Source organism: Coregonus clupeaformis, chromosome 10 (genome assembly GCF_020615455.1).
Source record: "Coregonus clupeaformis isolate EN_2021a chromosome 10, ASM2061545v1, whole genome shotgun sequence".
NCBI classification, from domain to species: Eukaryota; Metazoa; Chordata; class Actinopteri; order Salmoniformes; family Salmonidae; genus Coregonus; species Coregonus clupeaformis.
The window spans coordinates 58,294,474-58,313,262 of record NC_059201.1 but is presented as its reverse complement, the minus strand read 5'-3'; the positions used below and the strand labels follow the sequence as shown (position 1 = coordinate 58,313,262).

Genomic DNA, 18,789 nt, shown 5'->3' with positions numbered 1-18,789 from the left:
AACAGATTTTTTTACATTTTTGCAAATGTATAAAAAAAAAAAAATGAATACCTTATTTACATAAGTATGAGACTCGAAATTGAGCTCAGGTGCATCCTGTTTCCATTGATCATCCTTGAGATGGTTCTACAACTTCATTGGAGTCCACCTGTGGTAAATTCAATTGATTGGACATGATTTGGAAAGGCACACACCTGTCTAAATAAGGTTCCACAGTTGACAGTGCATGTCAGAGCAAAAACCAAGCCATGAGGTCGAAGGAATTGTCCGTAGAGCTCCGAGACAGGATTGTGTCGAGGCACAGATCTGGGGAAGGGTACGAAAATATTTCTGCGGCATTGAAAGTCCTCAACACAGTGGTCTCCATCATTCTTAAATGGAAGAAGTTTGGAACCACCAAGACTTTTCCTAGAGCTGACCGCCCGGCCAAACTGAGGAATCGGAGAAGGGCCTTGGTCAGGGAGGTGACCAATAACCCGGTGGTCACTGTGACAGAGCTCTAGAGTTCCTCTGTGGAGATGGGAGAACCTTCCAGAAGGACAACCATCTCTGCAGCAATCCACAAATCAGGCCTTTATGGTAGAGTGGCCCGATGGAAGCCACTCCTCAGTAAAAGGCACATGACAGCCCACTTGGAGTTTGCCAAAAGGCACCTAAAGGACTCTCAGATCATGAGAAACAAGATTCTCTGGTCTGATGAAACCAAGATTGAACTCTTTTGCCTGCATGCCAAGCGTCACGTCTGGAGGAAACCAGGCACCGCACATTACCTGGCCAATACCATCCCTATGGTGAAGCATGGTGGTGGCAGCATCATGCTGTGGGGATGTTTTTCAGCAACAGGGACTGGGAGACTAGTCAGGATTGAGGGGAAGATGAACGGAGCAAAGTACAGAGCGATCAATGATGAAAATCTGCTCAGGACCTCAGACTGGGGCGAAGGTTTACCTTCCAACAGGACAATGACCCTAAGCACACAGCCAAGACAACGCAGGAGTGGCTTCGGGACAAGTCTCTGAACGTCCTGGAGTGGCCCAGCCAGAGCCCGGACTTGAACTCGATCGAACATCTCTGGGGAGAGACCAGAAAATTGCTGTGCAGCTACGCTCCCCATCCAACCTGACAGAGCTTGAGAGGATCTACAGAGAAGAATGGGAGAAACTCCCCTAATACAACTGTGCCAAGCTTATAGCGTCATACCCAAGAAGACTCGAGTCTGTAATCGCTGCCAAAGGTGCTTCAACAAAGTACTGTGTAAAGGGTCTGAATACTTATTTAGTTGTTATTTCAGTTTTGTATTTATTTTAATAAATGTACTTGCATTTCTAAGAAACAGTTTTTGCTTTGTCATTATGGGGTATTGTGTGTAGATTGAGGGAATAAAAAAAACAAAAAACATTTTAGAATAAGGCTGTAACGTAACAAAATGTGGAAAAAGTCAAATGGTCTGAATACTTTCCGAATGCACTGTACATCAGAACGGCCCCATGCAGAAATGGATCCAGTGCTGCGTTTTTTACATGTTTGATGTGCCATATTACCCAATCCATTTTCAAGTGCTTCAGTCGCCCCATAGGTGGCACCGAGTGTCCTTGCTTCTAATTGAGGGTGAAATCGACTAGGGAGGTTTTCACATCTTGGCTGGCTTCCAGACTTATCTAGCCTGCCACAGTTGGGTTAGCAGGACCAATGTTATTTGCAGGTCCATTTGTCTGATTTCTTAAATTGAAGTCTTCAATAATAATGTCCAGAAAGTCTGGTAACTTATGACACAAGCAATAGTAATGAAAGTCCCGCACTCACTAATGCCTCTTGTTTTCTCTGTTATTGCCAAAATGTTGGCATGCCCTAGCCAGAGTACTGTGGCTGTCCAAATAAGCTCATACGGTTGATAGAGCTAGTATCTGAGGTCTTTAACCTCCTAATGAGTAGTCCAGCGGGATGCTGCTTTTGTTCCTGCTGCTCCTGCTGTAATGAAAACAGGTAATAGGGCCAAGTGTTGCTTGCTTCCATCATAAAACTGGACTCATCCTAATGATCTTAGGAAAACATATGACATCATCTGATGTTAAAATTGCAGTGTGACTATTTATATATCTGCAGTGGTTTAAAGAAATATAATTTTCTGTCCCAGAGGGCAGTGAGTCATTATGTGCATCCCAAATGGCACCCTATTCACTATTCTGTATAGTGTAGGGAATAGGGTGCCATTTGGGGCACAGGCATTGTGGTGTTAATTTTGTAGAATGCAAAGGCCTCTATCTGTCTGGGCTCTCTGTGTCTTCCCCATATCTGACTGGCTGACATCAAGGTCTCACTGGGCCTGCCTGGGATATTAAGTGGATAAATGAGTGCAATCAGAAGCAGATGTTGGTGTCTCTCTCGACAAGGTCATTCCCATGTTCCGGCCAATCGTAATATATGGATATCACATGACTGGGCAGGGGCGCCACTTGGGAGCCAGGCCCAGCCAATCAGAATGACTTTTTTCCACACTAAAGGGCTTTATTACAAACACAAATACTCCCCAGCTTCATCAGCTGTCCGGATGGCTGGTCTCAGACGCAGGTGAAGACGCCGGATGTGGAGGTCCTGCGCTTGCGTGGTTACATGTCTGCAGTTGTGATGCTCGTTGGACGTACTGCCAAATTCTCTAAAACGACATTGCTCAAAACCAATTTTTTTACCCTTCAGTCTGTGTACTTTACTGTATTTATACTTGCAATTATTACCTTTCAACAGGAAAAGCAAAAAAATCGCTGGAGGACATCCAACTTTCTTGGCTTCATCAGGCTTGTAATATGGCGTTATTGTCAAGGTTTGGAAATTGACAGGTTTGTTCTGTTTTGTTCCATTGTTTTCCAGGGGCGACAAAAGAGATTGGCTCGGCCTTGACGAGAATGTGCATGAGGCACAGAAGCATAGAGTCCAAACTGAAGCTCTTCACCACGTAAGTGATGGAACTGTAAATCATGGTTTCTGGAAGACATTGATTTAGTATTACAACAGTCATAAGGCAACCCCCCCCTAAAATGGTATCTTCAATGTCATTGTTTCCTATTTCTTTGGTTAGGGCATATTACTACTGCCGTCTTTAACATTTCAGACCATTACATTTCAGACTATTATATGAAAAGGTGACATAAAGCATTCCGTGACAATTATATATCAGATGGTTGCTTCTCTGATACTCAATGTTTTTCTGTCACACACTGAGTGAGCGATATCGACTCAGACCTGCATTCTATGCAAGTGATTGGTTTCTGGCAGGGCCTTAGTGTTCAGGATTTCCAGTTGTGTGTGATTGTATGTGTTTTGCTGCATACTGAACTCAGTCAGTATCGGACATTCCTCCAAAAACCACAGAGCACTCTCGCCTGCTAGGATGATGACCCTGGCTGACTTGGCAAGTAGATGACGAACTGCTCTACTACCCTGAACCCAATTCCACCTGCCTACTTCAGCCCCAGCAAATCCAATCAGGCCCTGCTTTAGGCTCATCTCTGTTGCTCTGTGTGCTGATGAGACCAACAAATTAACATTTTGTCCAGCTGTAAAACAGCACTGAGAACGTGTTGTACTACAGCCAGTGCTCTCTCTAAACCTGGGACACTGCTATAATGGGACACGGGTTGTAGATGGATGAGTCAGAGATTGGATTGTTGCTCTCTGGTACCATTTGCACACTACTAAACCAAGCTGGGCCAAGCTGTACTGCGCTGGCCTGGTTACACATTAACCGTAGTTGCTAGAACCATGTGAAAAGAAAATATCAGAGCCAGTATGGGTCGGCGTGATAGTGGGAAAAGGGTATAGCCCAGGATGTACTTTTCTTCGGTGGAAATCCAGGCAGTCGCTCATTCCTTATTGTCTTATTTCTCCCTCCATCATTTCCATCACTCTCCCAGCCTCTGACATGCTGTAGTGTCTTTCTTTGGTTGCATTATGCAGTGTCAAGTTATTGACCGTCCAGCTTCAGTTGGAATTAACACTGACCGACACCAAAATCCCAATGATCCCACTGACTCTACATAGGCCTGTACATAGGCCCAACCCAGATAAGGGCTCAACTCTGAATAGGCCGTTAGACAGAGTAGAGGGAAGGGGAACTAACAGACTTCCGCTAAACCTATAAGCTTCATTACTAAGATCTCTTATCTTTATCACTTTAATCTAGGTTTCCCCCAGTCACCCTGTGTGTGGAGAGAGGTTAGGTGAAAGTGTGAACAGTACTATCTCACGTCGTCTATTTATAGACACTCATTGTGTGCTAACCTGTCACGGCTGATCAGCTTTGGCTACATTACTTGGTGCTATGCGGGGTATGTGACGAAAGGAGTTCACAAACATAGGCACAGACACATGCATACACACACATGATAACATACACTATACACACACGTACATATGGATTTTGTGTTGTAGATATGTGGTAGTGGAGTAAGGGCCTGAGGGAACACACTTATTAGTGTGCTGTGAAATCTGTTATGAATGTATTGTAATGTTTTTATATTTAATGTATAGCTGCCTTAATTTTGCTGGACCCAAGGAAGAGTAGCTGCTGCCTTGGCAGCAGCTAATGGGGATCCAAAATAAATACAACATACCTGACAGTATGCTCAGTTTAATTGCTTTGCTTTAAACTTTTAATAGGGAAGGCTTTTTTGATGACCTGATTTATCTATGGTAGGTCCGCCTATCAATTGCAATTACTTATAGCCCTAAAAAAAGCCTTCCCTATTTGTTTCCATTGATAATTTGATGAAGTTGAATCTTATCAACCAGTCTGGAGAAGACGCCAGGTGAACCACTGGGTGTGTAATTGTAACTTAACAGCTGGTTTATTGGGTTCCACTGCAGGGCACTAACAGATACCCTGATCAATCCCCTTGAGCAGAAGATTGAGGAGTGGAAGAAGGTGGCCAGTCAGTTGGACAAGGACCATGCCAAAGGTAGGAGACCGTACATACACACACAGGCCTACATGCACTATACACTACCAGTCAAAAGTTTGGACATACCTACTCATTCAATTACATTTTTTATTTTTTTTATTACATTTTCTACATTGTAGAATAATAGTGAAGACATCAAAACTATGAAATAACACATATGGAATCATGTAGTAACCAAAAAAGCATTAAACAAATCGAAATATTTTTTATATTTGAGATTCTTCAAATAGCCACTCTTTGCATTGATGACCGCTTTGCACACTCTTGGCTTTCTCTCAGCCAGCTTCATGAAGTAGTCACCTGGAATGCATTTCAATTAACAGGTGTGACTTCTTAAAAGTTAATTTGTGGAATTTCTTTCCTTCTTAATGCGTTTGAGCCAATCAGTTGTGTCAAGGTAGGGGGGGTATACAGAAGATGGCCCTATTTGGTAAAAGACCAAGTCCATATTATGGCAGTTCAAATAAGCAAAGAGAAACAACAGTCCATCATTACTTTAAGACATGAAGGTCTGTCAATAGGAAAATGTCAAGAACTTTGAAAGTTTCTTCAAGTGCAGTCACAAAAACCATCAAGCGCTATGATGAAACTGGCTCTCATGAGGACCACCACAGGAATGGAAGACCCAGAGTTACCTCTGCTGCAGAGGATAAGTTCATGAGAGTTACCAGCCTCAGAAATTGCAGCCCAAATAAATGCGTCACAAAATTCAAGTCACAGACACATCTCAACATCAACTGTTCAGAGGGGACTGTGTGAATCAGGCCTTCATGGTCTAATTGCTGCAAAGAAACCACTACTAAAGGACACCAATAAGAAGAAGAGACCTGCTTGGGCCAAGAAACACGAGCAATGGACATTAGACCGGTGTAAATTTGTCCTTTGGTCTGGAGTCCAAATTGGAGATTTTTGGTTCCAACCGCCGTGTCTTTGTGAGACACGGTGTGGGTGAACGGATGATCTCTGCATGTGTAGTTCCCACCGTAAAGCATGGAGGAGAAGGTGTTATGGTGTGGGGGTGCTTTGCTGGTGACACTGTCTGTCATTTATTTAGAATTCAAGACACACTTAACCAGCATGGCTACCACAGCATTCTGCAGCGATACGCCATCCCATCTGGTTTGGGCTTAGTGGGACTATCATTTGTTTTTCAACAGGACAATGACCCAACACACCTCCAGGCTGTGTAAAGGCTATTTTACCAAGATGGAGAGTGATGGAGTGCTGCATCAGAAGACCTCCACAATCCCCCGTCCTCAACCCAATTGAGATGGTTTGGGATGAGTCGGTCAGCAGAGTGAAGGAAAAGCAGCCAACAAGTGCTCAACATATGTGGGAACTCCTTCAAGACTGTTGGAAAAGTATTCCAGGTGAAGCTGGTTGAGAGAATGCCAAGAGTGTGCAAAGCTGTCATAAAGGCAAAGGGTGGCTATTTGAAGAATCTCAAATATATTTTGATTTGTTTAACACTTTTTTGGTTACTACGTAATTCCATATGTGTTATTTCATAGTTTTGATGTATTCACTATTATTCTACAATGTAGAAAATAGTAAATATTAAGAAAAACCCTTGAATGAGTAGTTGCGTCCAAACTTTTGACTGGTACTGTATATACAAAAGTATGTGGACACCCCTTCAAATTAGTGGATTCATCTATTTCAGCCACACCCGTTGCTGACAGGTGTATTAAATCGAGCACACCGCCATGCAATCTCCATAGACAAACATTGGCTGTAGAATGGTGTACTGAAGAGCTCAGTGACTTTCAACATGGCACCGTCAGAGGATGCCACCTTTCCAACAAGTCAGTTCGTCAAATTTCTGCCCTGCTAGAGCTGCCCCGGTCAACTGTGAAGTGGAAATGTCTAGGAACAACAACGGCTCAGCCGTGAAGTGGTAGGCCACACAAGCTCACAGGATGGGACCACCGAGTTCTTAAGCGCGTAGCGCATAAAAATCGTCAGTCATTTGTTGCAACACTCACTACCGAGTTCCAAACTGCCTCTGGAAGCAATGTCAGCACAAGAACTGTTCGTCGGGAGTTTCATGAAATGGGTTTGCATGGCCGAGCAGCCGCACACAAGCCTAATATCACCATGTGCAATGCCAAGCGTAGGCTGAAGTCGCATAAAACTCGCCGCTATTGGACTCTAGAGCAGTGGAAACGCATTCTCTGGAGTGATGAATCACGGGTTTGGCAGATGCCAGGAAAACGCTACCGGCCCAATGCATAGTGCCAACTGTAAAGTTTGGTGGAGGAGGAATAATGGTCTGGGGCTGTTTTTCATGGTTCGGGCTAGGCCCCTTAGTTCCAGGTGAAGGGCAATCTTAACGCTAAAGCATACAATGACATTCTAGACAATTCTGTGCTTCCAACTTTTTGGCAACAGTTCGTGGAAGGCCATTTCCTGTTTCAGCATGACAATGACCCCGGGCACAAAGCAAGGTCCATACAGAAATGGTTTGTCAAGATCGGTGTAGAAGAACTTGACTGGCCTGCAAAGAGCCCTGACCTCAACCCAATCGAACACCTTTGGGATGAATTGGAACGCCGACTGCGAGCCGGGCCTAATCGCCCAACATCAGTGCACGACCTCACTCATTTTCTTGGGGTTGAATGGAAGCAAGTCCCTGTAGCAATGTTCCAACATCTAGTGGAAAGCCTTCCCAGAAGAGTGGAGGCTGTTATAGCAGCAAAGGAGGGACCCAACTCCATGTTAATGCCCAGGATTTTGGAATGAGATGTTCGAGGAGCAGGTGTCCACATACTTTTGGTCATGTAGTATACATTCTGAGATGTCTAAATTATTTCACTGGCACTTGATGTATCTCCTCATGTCTTCCCAATGCAGAATACAAGAAGGCCCGAGCAGATATCAAGAAAAAATCCTCAGACACAATCAAGCTGCAGAAGAAAGTTAAGAAAGGTAAGGGCGTCTGTTTCTAACTTTTTAAGTGCTGTGTGATGTGACACTCTGGCGTAGATAATAAACGCAGTTGGCAATGTGTAGGGTGGGGGGAAGGATTGGACTACACCTGAATGGAGAGTGTGACGCATATCAACGAGAACAGTCATAACCGAGGGTCAGGTTACCTCACCACAGCTGGCATTGTGCAAGGAGACAATGATGTGGTTTCTCCACGCCCGCGGTTGTTACAGGGCCGCTCCTTCGCCAATCCATCTCACCACACCTACCATTTTCCTCTTCCATAAATGGTATCGTTTCAGCCAGGTTGTGTTTAGCTCTAGCTCAGGACTTTTTTTCTTAGTCTCCGTAAAATGAGTCTGTAAAGGTGAAGACATTATTCCCAATGTAAAATTATATGACAATAACAACAATCTTACCTCATTAGTTAGCCTAAAGCTTAAACACGATAGTCCACATGCCCATTATGACATTTAAACGCTAGGCTGGTAATGATGTCATGACTATCGCGGACCTATGGCTCTGAACTATGAGCTTCAGTCTTCTGAGAATTTAAGTGTTTGTTTATTCCTGAAGTTCTTGTATCTCAACAGCAGAACTATCATAATATGAATATATGGGTACCGAAAGTTGGAGAGAGGGATGACGAGCATGTGTCGTTGTGACTTTGCACATTCACTCACCAGTGAAAGGTCTGTCATTATTATGTGGCGTTAACCCACTTCAGAGCTTCAGTGGAGAAACGCCTCCAGTTCGTCCCGTTATGGCTGCGCTGAGGTCAAGACTCCTCAGAGCTTGACTGCAACACCAGGGTAGTGGGTTCGATTCCCGCAGGGGCCACCCATATGAAAATTGAACATATGCATGACTGTAAGTCGCTTTAGATAAAAGCGTCAGCTAAATGGCATATATTACCATCTCCTCAAGGCTCTTTGTTAGAGAACCCTAAACCTTGCCTGACAACTAAAACTGAATTCTTCCGCTGGTCTATCGTTCGCTACATGCTTCAGTCTGAGACTGACATAATTGAAGTTGTTTGTGGCGACATCAAAATGAGTGGTGTTGTACAAAACAATGTCATCAGCGATTGGATCGTCCCTAACCAGAGTAGCAAAGCCAATGACTAATTTTCAAAACACCGCTTTACCCACGTGTGTTCTGCCTCTGGCCCAAACTATTGGTTTCTGAGACCAATCAGAGTCTATTCTCGAAACCGTCGGGGAGGTACTCCGATCCAGACGGAGAAGAAACTAACGTCCGGGGGCATGGCATAGCGTTTGGCCGGAGCAAGGAGTTTGGGTAGCCAGGCAACCATAAACCTAGATCACTGGTTAGAACTGTCACAAACTACCTGAATGAAGTGGGCAGGGAGGCTTTTATTCCTTCTACTGCAGTTTTCGATTTGTTTTAAACTGCCTCTTTCTAAAGGAGCAATAAGGCTTATCGTTTGAACTAGTTAAGGCACCTAAAGGCAAAGGCTTGCGTTCTAAGATGAACTAATATAATTAGCCTCTGTGATGTTCTGAGGTTGTCATTCTCCACAGGTGAACATGACCTGTAAACCTTGCCATCCATGCTACTTTTACCCCATTTAAGCCTCATAGATACATCTTGACTTCACAAGCCATTTCTAGCACCCGTTAGCTATCGTTAGCACCTGCTATGTGAAGAGCCTGTCAGATAGCAGTTCTCTTTCTGGAGAGGGATATGATCCGCCAATCCGTGTGATGAGAGGGAGCCCAGCAGTATGCGAGGCTTAGAAGATTTTGAATGATTAAACCCAGCGAGCTGAAGGGAAAGGCATTAGGATGCTAACCGTGTCACTGCGCGTTTTGATGGCTGGGAGATGAGCAGAAGCATGAGGAGGAGGGTTTTGAGCTTAAGCTACGCCACTTCCCTCTCAGCTATGCTAAATGTAGGGCAGTAGCAGGCTCGTACTGAACAGGCCTGTTGCTGTGACCCCATTGTTCCCCATAAACAAGGCCTGGGGGGGATTGAGAGCCTAAGGGGGGCGCCGCCTCACACAAGTGTAGGAAACACCCCCGTTGAGACTTGGCCCACTCAATCAGAAACATTTGTGGATAGCTGCCTGCGCTAGAGCAATTGTTTTTGTCAACAGGGTTGACCAGGGATCTCGTCCCAATAGTTCAGTTTTGCCCCTTGTAACACTGTAAACATCAACGAGCAATGATGGGGGCAGGGAAAGCTTGAGCACAGTGTGTGATGCACTAAAGAATTGTGTAGTGGTACATTTACCATGATGTAGCCTTAAATGGGGTGACTGTCTGATGTCAGTTTTGATATGTCGATACATACATTTGGCAGCGTGGCAAGAGTTTTCCAACATTGTTGATTTAACGGTGCAAAAGCTGAGTCTTTCCTCATTGTTGGGTAATGTAACCCCATTGCTGTAACCCCATTTTGTGGTAATGTGCAGTTGGAAGGTAATCACTCAGGCCCAGGCAGCAACACACCTGGTCGAGGTCGGGGTGGGGGGCTGACTGATAGTGGTGTCAGTAGGATAACGTCATTATCCGTTACACCAATCCAGCACGTGGAAAGTATAGACCTGTGTACAAAAGAGGCCCCTGTTTCCTTACAGTATACCTCACCTCCACCTATTAAAATGAAGAACCCTGAACCCACAAACCCTTAAAAGGCCGATATGATCACCACCACGCCTGAACTGAATTAATACTTTATTGCCTTCCCCGCTCCTTTCCACTGTTTCTCACGTTCATTGTCCTCTCTCTCAGTAGCGTGGTCAGTCTGTTGGTCCCATGATTATTTTTGGCAGCGCACGGCCCTCCCTCCCTGCCTGGCCTTACAAAGGACCCATTGGACAATGTTGAAACAGAGAGCGTATCTGGAAAAAGAGGCTAACGGCCGGGCGAGGTTCTGCGAATAACCCCACCAGAATAGTGTAGTAGCAGCAACAGCCAAGACTCACTAACTAAAATAAAAAAAGTGAAAGAAATAAACATAAAAAGACTCACTAACTTAACTCAGTGCAGCTCAGAGCAATAAAGGTAAGAGTCCATTTAGGGAGGCCACTTCGTAGTTCAAAGTTGTATTTGTCTTTCTAGGATGAGTCACTGTCGCATACAATGGTTAGAGAGACACTGACTAGTTAGCTACTCTCCTTTGAAGTAAAAAAATGGAAGTGCAATAAAATCCAATAATGTGCAGCCCTGACTCTTGAATTCAGGCAGTCGTTCCCCTTGTGGAAAGCGGCCATGTGGTTGAAAAGTCCAGAGGGGGAGGTGTACATCAGTTGGGTTAGGGTGCCCTTCGACCCCTCTCTAACTTCCTTTGCTCCCTTTACCAAACCCACCTCCTTAGCCAAGGCCTTGGTTTACAACATGGGCCAACCACGGGCCACATTGAATTGGCATGCGGGGCGCTTTTTGCCCGCAGGCCGTGAGTTTGAGACCCCAGGTTAACAAGGACCTCTCTTATAGCCTGAAGACCAGTGCCATAGGGTTAATCTGGGAGAGGTGATTGAAACCAGGTCATGGTTAAAAGGTGAACCGTCTGTCTAGGTCTTGGTGAAATAACATGTTTACTGTTGTTATTGCAATATACACTACCGGTCAAAAGTTTTAGAACACCTACTCATTCAAGGGTTTGTCTTTATTTTTTACTCTTTTCTACATTGTAGAATAATAGTGAAGACATCAAAACTATGAAATAACACATATGGAATCATGTAGTAACCAAAAAAGTGTTAAACAAATCAAAATATATTTTATATTTGAGTTTCTTCAAATAGCCACCCTTTGCCTTGATGACAGCTTTGCACACCATTGGCATTCTCTCAACCAGCTTCATGAGGTAGTCACCTGGAATGCATTTCAATTAACAGGTGTGCTTTCAAAGTTAATTTGTGGAATTTATTTCCTTCTTAATGCGTTTGAGCCAATCAGTTGTGTTGTGACAAGGTGGGGTGGGGGGGTAAAAGCGCTATTTGGTAAAAGACCAAGTCCATATTATGGCAAGAACAGCTCTTAAGAGAAACGGCAGTCCATCTTTACTTTATTACATGAAGGTCAATACGGAACATTTCAAGAACTTTGAAAGTTTCTTCAAATGTAGTCGCAAAAACCATCAAGCGCTATGATGAAACTGGCTCTCATGAGGACTGCCACAGGAATGGAAGACCCAGAGTTACCTCTGCGGCAGAGGATAAGTTCATTAGAGTTACCAACCTCAGAAATTGCAGCCCAAATAAATGCTTCACAGAGTTCAAGTCACAGACACACCTCAACATCAACTGTTCAGAGGGGACTGTGTGAATCAGGCCTTCATGGTCGAATTGCTGCAAAGAAACCACTACTAAAGGACAACAATAATAAGAAGAGACTTGCTTGGGCCAAGAAACACAAGCAATTTGACAGTAGGAAATTTGTCCTGGTTTGGGCTTAGTGGGACTATAATTTGTTTTTCAACAGGACAATGACCCAACACAACTCCAGGCTGTGTAAGGGCTATTTTACAAAGAAGGAGAGTGATGGAGTGCTGCATCAGATGACCTGGCCTCCACAATCACCTGACCTCAACCAAATTGAGATGGTTTGGGAGTCGGACCGCTGAGGGAAGGAAAAGCAGCCAACAAGTGCTCAGCATATGTGGGAACTCCTTCAAGACTGTTGGAAAAGCATTCCAGGTGAAGCTGGTTGAGAGAATGCCAAGAGTGTGCAAAGCTGTCATCAAGGCAAAGGGTGGCTACTTTGAAGAATCTCAAATATATAATATATTTTGATTTGTTTAATACTGTTTTGGTTACTACGTGATTCCATATGTGTTATTTCATAGTTTTGATGTCTTCACTATTATTCTACAATGTAGAAAATAGTAAAAAAAATAAAGAAAAACCCTTGAATGAGTAGGTGTTCTAAAACTTAGAGGTTAGCATTCCATGAGATTTACACAACTTTCTACCTGAACGCACAAGACCAAAATGCTGTTTAACAGAACAGGATCAGACTGCTTTTCTTGGTCATGTTCAGTAGGATGTTTTACATCCATATCACAGCCATATCACAATCATATCACATGCTCATTTACATGGTCATCTTTGATACATCGTTATTTTGATCATTGTTTAGATTATCACATCACCTAGTGACCCTGATTTAATAAATTGAACAAATCCCTTTTAAGTTTCTAATGCACAGGCCACACACACCCTGAGAGAAATTAAGACTTGAATGTCCTACATATTTCCAGTGCATGTAGTGCATGAATGTTAGTTAAAGGCACAGGTGGAGTAGAGTCGGGCTTTGTTAGCGAAATGAACCCCTGAAGGAATGTGGGCAGCTCGCTCTCTGCTCCCGGGCTTAGAGATTACTTTTGACCTCTTGGGTCCAAAGTCGAGGCCAGGGAGGTCAGATGGGGAGGATTAGCGAGTCGGGGGTCGGACAAAACCCTCTCTTTTATCCCCAGGAAACATGGAACAAATGCTTCCCCAGTTCCTAATCAATCAGAGAGGGATTCATTGTATTGAGTTTTGCTCTGAGAAAAACAAAGATGTGGTACACTAGAACTTGGTCCTCTGTAGCTCAATTGGTAGAGCATGGCGCTTGTAACGCCAGGGTAGTGGGTTCGATCCCCGGGACCACCCATACGTAAAAATGTATGCACACATGACTGTAAGTCGCTTTGGATAAAAGCGTCTGCTAAATGGCATATTATATTATAACTTAGTTAATTCGTTTCGAGCTGTGATGAGCAGAAATGTGTTGTTCATCTGCTCAATTAAATTGAGCAGTTTCTGTTTGAGGTTTGAGTTCTCGGTGCAGTTAATATGGGTGGTCTTGTTTGGCGGTAATTAAGCTAAGCTTTATACTTCCGCGAATGTGGCTGTGAGTGTGTATGTATCATCATGTCTCATGGGAATGTTGTATGCTGGGGGGAGGGTCCTCTTATTTGAGATTGGAGTGTGTGTTTCACATCAAGTGGGCCGTGTTTGTTACCACAGAGGGTGGTGCAGTGTCCTCAGTGCTGACTCACCCCTCTGGGCCGCTGTGGGAGGCTGTCCTCCTTAGGCCTCCCTGTAGAGCAGCAATCAGAGGAGGGATGTACAGATTCCTGGGATATCTCCCTGTCTAGCACCCGCGCTGCCCAGCACCACTAATGCTGAACTGATCCCACCTGGAGCATTTAACAGCTCTAGATAGGAAATACCCCTAACCAATCCATTACGTTCCCCAGCACGAAAAACGAATATTGTTGCTCAAACAGAAGGGGGAACTAACAAAGAATCACTGACCACAACCAAAACGAAACAGGTGGGGTTTTAGGAGGGGTTCTGAAAGACACTCATGGGGGTGTCCACTGAAAGTTGACTAGCAACAACAACTGGGACCTTTAAAGACACCCACCATGAGCGCCCACTAAATTTGCCCAAGAACAGGCAAACAAAATTAAAACCCACACCAAACTCAAAGACAGGAAGCAAAATTCTTTGTCTAGAAATCAAATAGAGACTAAAGGTGTTAACCCTCCACATCTCTCAAGACAACTGAGGCACTAGGCCAGCCACTCTTAGATATCACCTGGGCCAGCACAGGTGAAACTACTTCCCACTAATGAGATGACAAACCAGCACAGGTGTAACACATAGTAACTAACGAGGTGACACCAATCGGTGCGCCGCACGTGCTAACGTCCAACCTCAAAATATAAATGGAAAGACCAAAGCCTGTAACACCTTCCCCCATAAGACAACAAATATATCCTATATTTTGTTGGACACATTTGCTCACAACCAACAGAAAATAACTTCCATCTCACAACATGATCAACTTAAATGCGTCGCGTTCTCCAATAAAAACATGGTGTCTACTGTCAACAATTAAATACAAGACGAAACAGCCACCTTTTTTATTTTATTTACTGTATATAATATTCAGTGCCAGTCAAAAGTTTGGACACCTACTCATTCAAGAGTTTTTCTTTTTATATTTACTATTTTCTAAATTGTAGAATAATAGTGAAGACATCAAAACTATGAAATAACACATATGGAATCATGTAGTAACCAAAACAGTGTTAAACAAATCAAAATATATTTTATATTTGAGATTCTTCAAAGTAGCCACCCTTTGCCTTGATGACAGCTTTGCACACTCTTGGCATTCTGTCAACCAGCTTCACCTGGAATGCTTTTCCAACAGTCTTGAAGGAGTTCCCACATATGCTGAGCACTTGTTGGCTGCTTTTCCTTCACTCTGCATTCCAACTCATCCCAAGCCATCTCAATTGGGTTGAGGTCTGGGGATTGTGGAGGCCAGGTCATCTGATGCAGCACTCATCACTCTCTTTCTTGTTCAAATAGCACAGCCTGGAGGTGTGTTGGGTCATTGTCCTGTGGAAAAACAAATGATAGTCCCACTAAGCGCAAACCAGATGGGATGGCGTATCACTGCAGAATGCTGTGGTAGCCATGCTGGTTAAGTATGCCTTGAATTCTAAATAAATCACTGACAGTGTCACCAGCAAAGCACCTTTACACCTCCTCCTCCATGCTTCACGGTGGGAACCACACATGCGGAGATCATCCGTTCACCTACTCTGCGTCTCACAAAGACACGGTGGTTGGAACCAAAAAGACCAAAGGACAGATTTCCACTGGTCTAATGTCCATTGCTCGTGTTTCTTGGCCCAAGCAAGTCTCTTATTATTATTGGTGTCCTTTAGTAGTTTCTTTGCAGCAATTCGACCATGAAGGCCTGATTCACGCGGTCTCCTCTGAACAGTTGATGTTGATGTGTCTGTTACTTGAACTTATTTGGGCTGACATTTCTGAGGCTGGTAACTCTAATGATCTTATCCTCTGCAGCAAAGGTAACTCTGGGTATTCCTTTCTTGTGGCGGTCCTCATGAGAGGCAGTTTAATCATAGCGCTTGATGGTGTTTGCGACTGAACTTTCAAAGTTCTTGAAATGTTCCGTATTGACTGACCTTCATGTCATAAAATAACTTTAATTAATAATAATAATAATTAACTTTTAAGAAGGCACACCTGTTAATTGAAATGCATTCCAGGTGACTACCTCATGAAGCTGGTTGAGAGAATGCCAAGAGTGTACAAAGCTGTCATCAAAGCAAACGGTGGCTACTTTGAAGAATCTCAAAAATAAAATATATTTTGATTTGTTTAACACTTTTGGGGTTACTACATGATTCCATATGTGTTATTTCATAGTTTTGTTGTCTTCACTATTATTCTACAATGTGAAAATAAAGAAAAACCCTTGAATGAGTAGGTGTCCAAACTTTTGACTGGTACTGTATATGTAAATTATTTTCTTTTATAGTGCCTAAGACTCTGAAGTTTGAGAAATATAAGTAAAATCACATACGTTTCTGTAACTCTCATCCCCTTGGAAGGAGCCAAAACAAAACTTTTGCTTTGAAAAGTACCCCACAGGGTGCTCAACATTGTTATTGTCTTTCTGTAGGAGCACAGCCCCTGCTCCTACATCGCTGGCATCAGTGTACAAAGCAAATGGACGACGTAAATCTGGTGCAGAGACCAAAAGGATCTTAGCATTTTGTAACCTGAATGGAAGACAAAGGTAGGAAAACAAACTATCAGGAGTTACAAAAGCTCTTTGACACGCTCAGTTAGAGGGACCTGCGAATATCCCTTCAGCAGATTGAACTTGCTAACGTACTTAGCAGCGCCAACACGGTCCACATAATCGTTGACCTTGGGCAAAGGGTACGAGTCCGACTTAGTAGTGGCATTGAGTTTCCGAAAATTGGAACAAAACCGCAGATTCCCATCTGCCTTAAGTATTAATATACAGGGTGAACTCCACAGACTGTTGCGCAATGTGGTGTTCATGCGTGAACTCCACCTGACTGCGGAGCTTCTGTCTTTTCAAGGTTCACTCAATAGGCATGTTTGATTGGGGCAGAGTCCACAACATCAGTGTCATGCTCTAGTACATTTGTCTGAGTTGGCACAACTGAGAATAAAACCTGATATTCTAAATGCAGTTCAACAATGTCGCCTTTTTCCTCCGGAGACAAGTGTGCCATAAAGGCATCAAGGTTTTCTAGAATCTCTGAGATATTCAGCTGTCCCACAGGCACAGGGTATATTGGGCTTTCCTGGTGCTCTTGAGGAAGACTATAGTCAACGGTGACAGCAGTGGCTATAGGCAGAACATCACCATCGGTTTCCACCGACTTCTCCGCCAGATCGTAGTGGGTGAAGTATGATTTCAACATGTTCACATGACACAGACAGATTTATTTTCCTGCGCTCCGTTGTGGCAATGATGTAATCCAGATTACCACATATTTTTCACAATGGGGCAAGGGCCTGAAAAGCGAGCTTGCAACGGTAACCCAAGAACGGGCAAAAAAAAACAGGACTGGGTCACCCACATCGAAAGTGCGGTTTCGGCCTTTCGATCGTACCAAACTTTCATTTTCGTTTGTGCCTTCTCCAGATCCTCACTGGCAAACTCACAGACACGGTGCAATCTGTATCGAAAAGCGCTAACGTGCTCCAACAGATTTGATTTTGTGTTTAAGGTGTCGCCCTGCAACAACCTCTCCCTCAGTAAGCTCAAAGGACCTCTGACGTGATGTCCAAACACGAGCTCATTCGGACTAAAACCGAGAGATTCCTTAACATCCTCCCGTGCTGCAAACAGCACAAGAGGGACTCCTTCATCCCAGTCTCTCAAACTAAAAGCAGTAAGCTCTCAACATGGACTTCAAAGTCTAATGACATTTCTCAAGAGCACCTTGATACTCTGGGTGGTAGGCACTAGAGGGGCAATGGGTTGCACCCAACTGTTGTAGCACTTGCTGGAAGACCTTTGACATTAAATTCTAACCTTGGTCCGATTGCAGTACCTGCGGTAGTCCAAACGTTGAAAATAATTTCACCAGGGCCTTAACAATACTGGGAGCTGTGATCTTCCTGAGTGGAATGGCCTCAGGGAAATGAGTGGCAGCACACATAATGGTTAAGAGAAACTGGTTACCACTCTTGGCTTTGGGCAAAGGACCAACACAGTCCACCAGAACCCTGCTGAAAGGTTAGTCAGAAGCAGGAATAGGCTGCAAAGGTTTATCCGTCCGCTGGCAAACACGACATGATTTACAGTAAGACACAACATCCTGTTTCAGACCAGGCCAGAAGAAGTTACGCAAGATACGGTCATACGTCTTGTTGACCCCAAGATGGCCTGTCATACTACCATCGTAGCAAACTTTGAAATATAAATGGAAAAACCAAAGCCTGTAACAAATCACTGCTGGTCAGACTGCAGGGCGCACTAGACTAGCTGATGTCTGAGCTGATTTGTATGGTTGAGACTAGAGCCGTGGCGGTCATTACATTTTTTCAGCCGGTGATTGTCATTGTCATGGTCCTCTGTAGCTCAGCTGGTAGAGCACGGCGCTTGTAACGCCAAGGTAGTGGGTTCGATCCCCGGGACCACCCATACACAAAAAAAATGTATGCACGCATGACTGTAAGTCGCTTTGGATAAAAGCGTCTGCTAAATGGCTTATTATTATTATTATTATTATTATTATTATTATTATTATGCAAATAACTTACGATCTCACTGTAATTGACTGTTAATTAACATAAACATGTTTAGCATCTCCTGGCTTCCACGCATAGCCTACAAGCCACTGATGCAGACCTTTGGAACATCTACATTTTAGTCTAATAAATCAATTTAATATAGTCCACGCCATCACAATAAATCCAATATTTATTTTAGACAGTTCTAAAGAATCATGATATGACGAAAATGTAGCCTATTTCAGAAGAACAGAATAGCATATTCTGAGTTGTCCTTATGTTAGGCCCTGATCTGGCTATGCAAAAATGGCTGTGGGCTACACTAGTTCATTTAGCAGACAAGAT

General features: G+C 43.8%; 1 protein-coding gene across 3 annotated transcripts in view; it reads left to right on the top strand.

Moving 5' to 3' along the window:
* Positions 1–18,789, top strand: part of mtss1 (MTSS I-BAR domain containing 1) — a 126,511-nt gene that overhangs the window by 75,921 nt on the left and 31,801 nt on the right. For all 3 annotated transcript variants that reach the window (XM_041888810.2, XM_045223093.1, XM_045223092.1), the window contains exons 4-6: positions 2,866–2,950; positions 4,861–4,952; positions 7,809–7,883. In XM_041888810.2, coding sequence (XP_041744744.2) covers positions 2,866–2,950; positions 4,861–4,952; positions 7,809–7,883 — 252 coding nt within the window. The remainder of the gene's footprint in view (positions 1–2,865; positions 2,951–4,860; positions 4,953–7,808; positions 7,884–18,789) is intronic.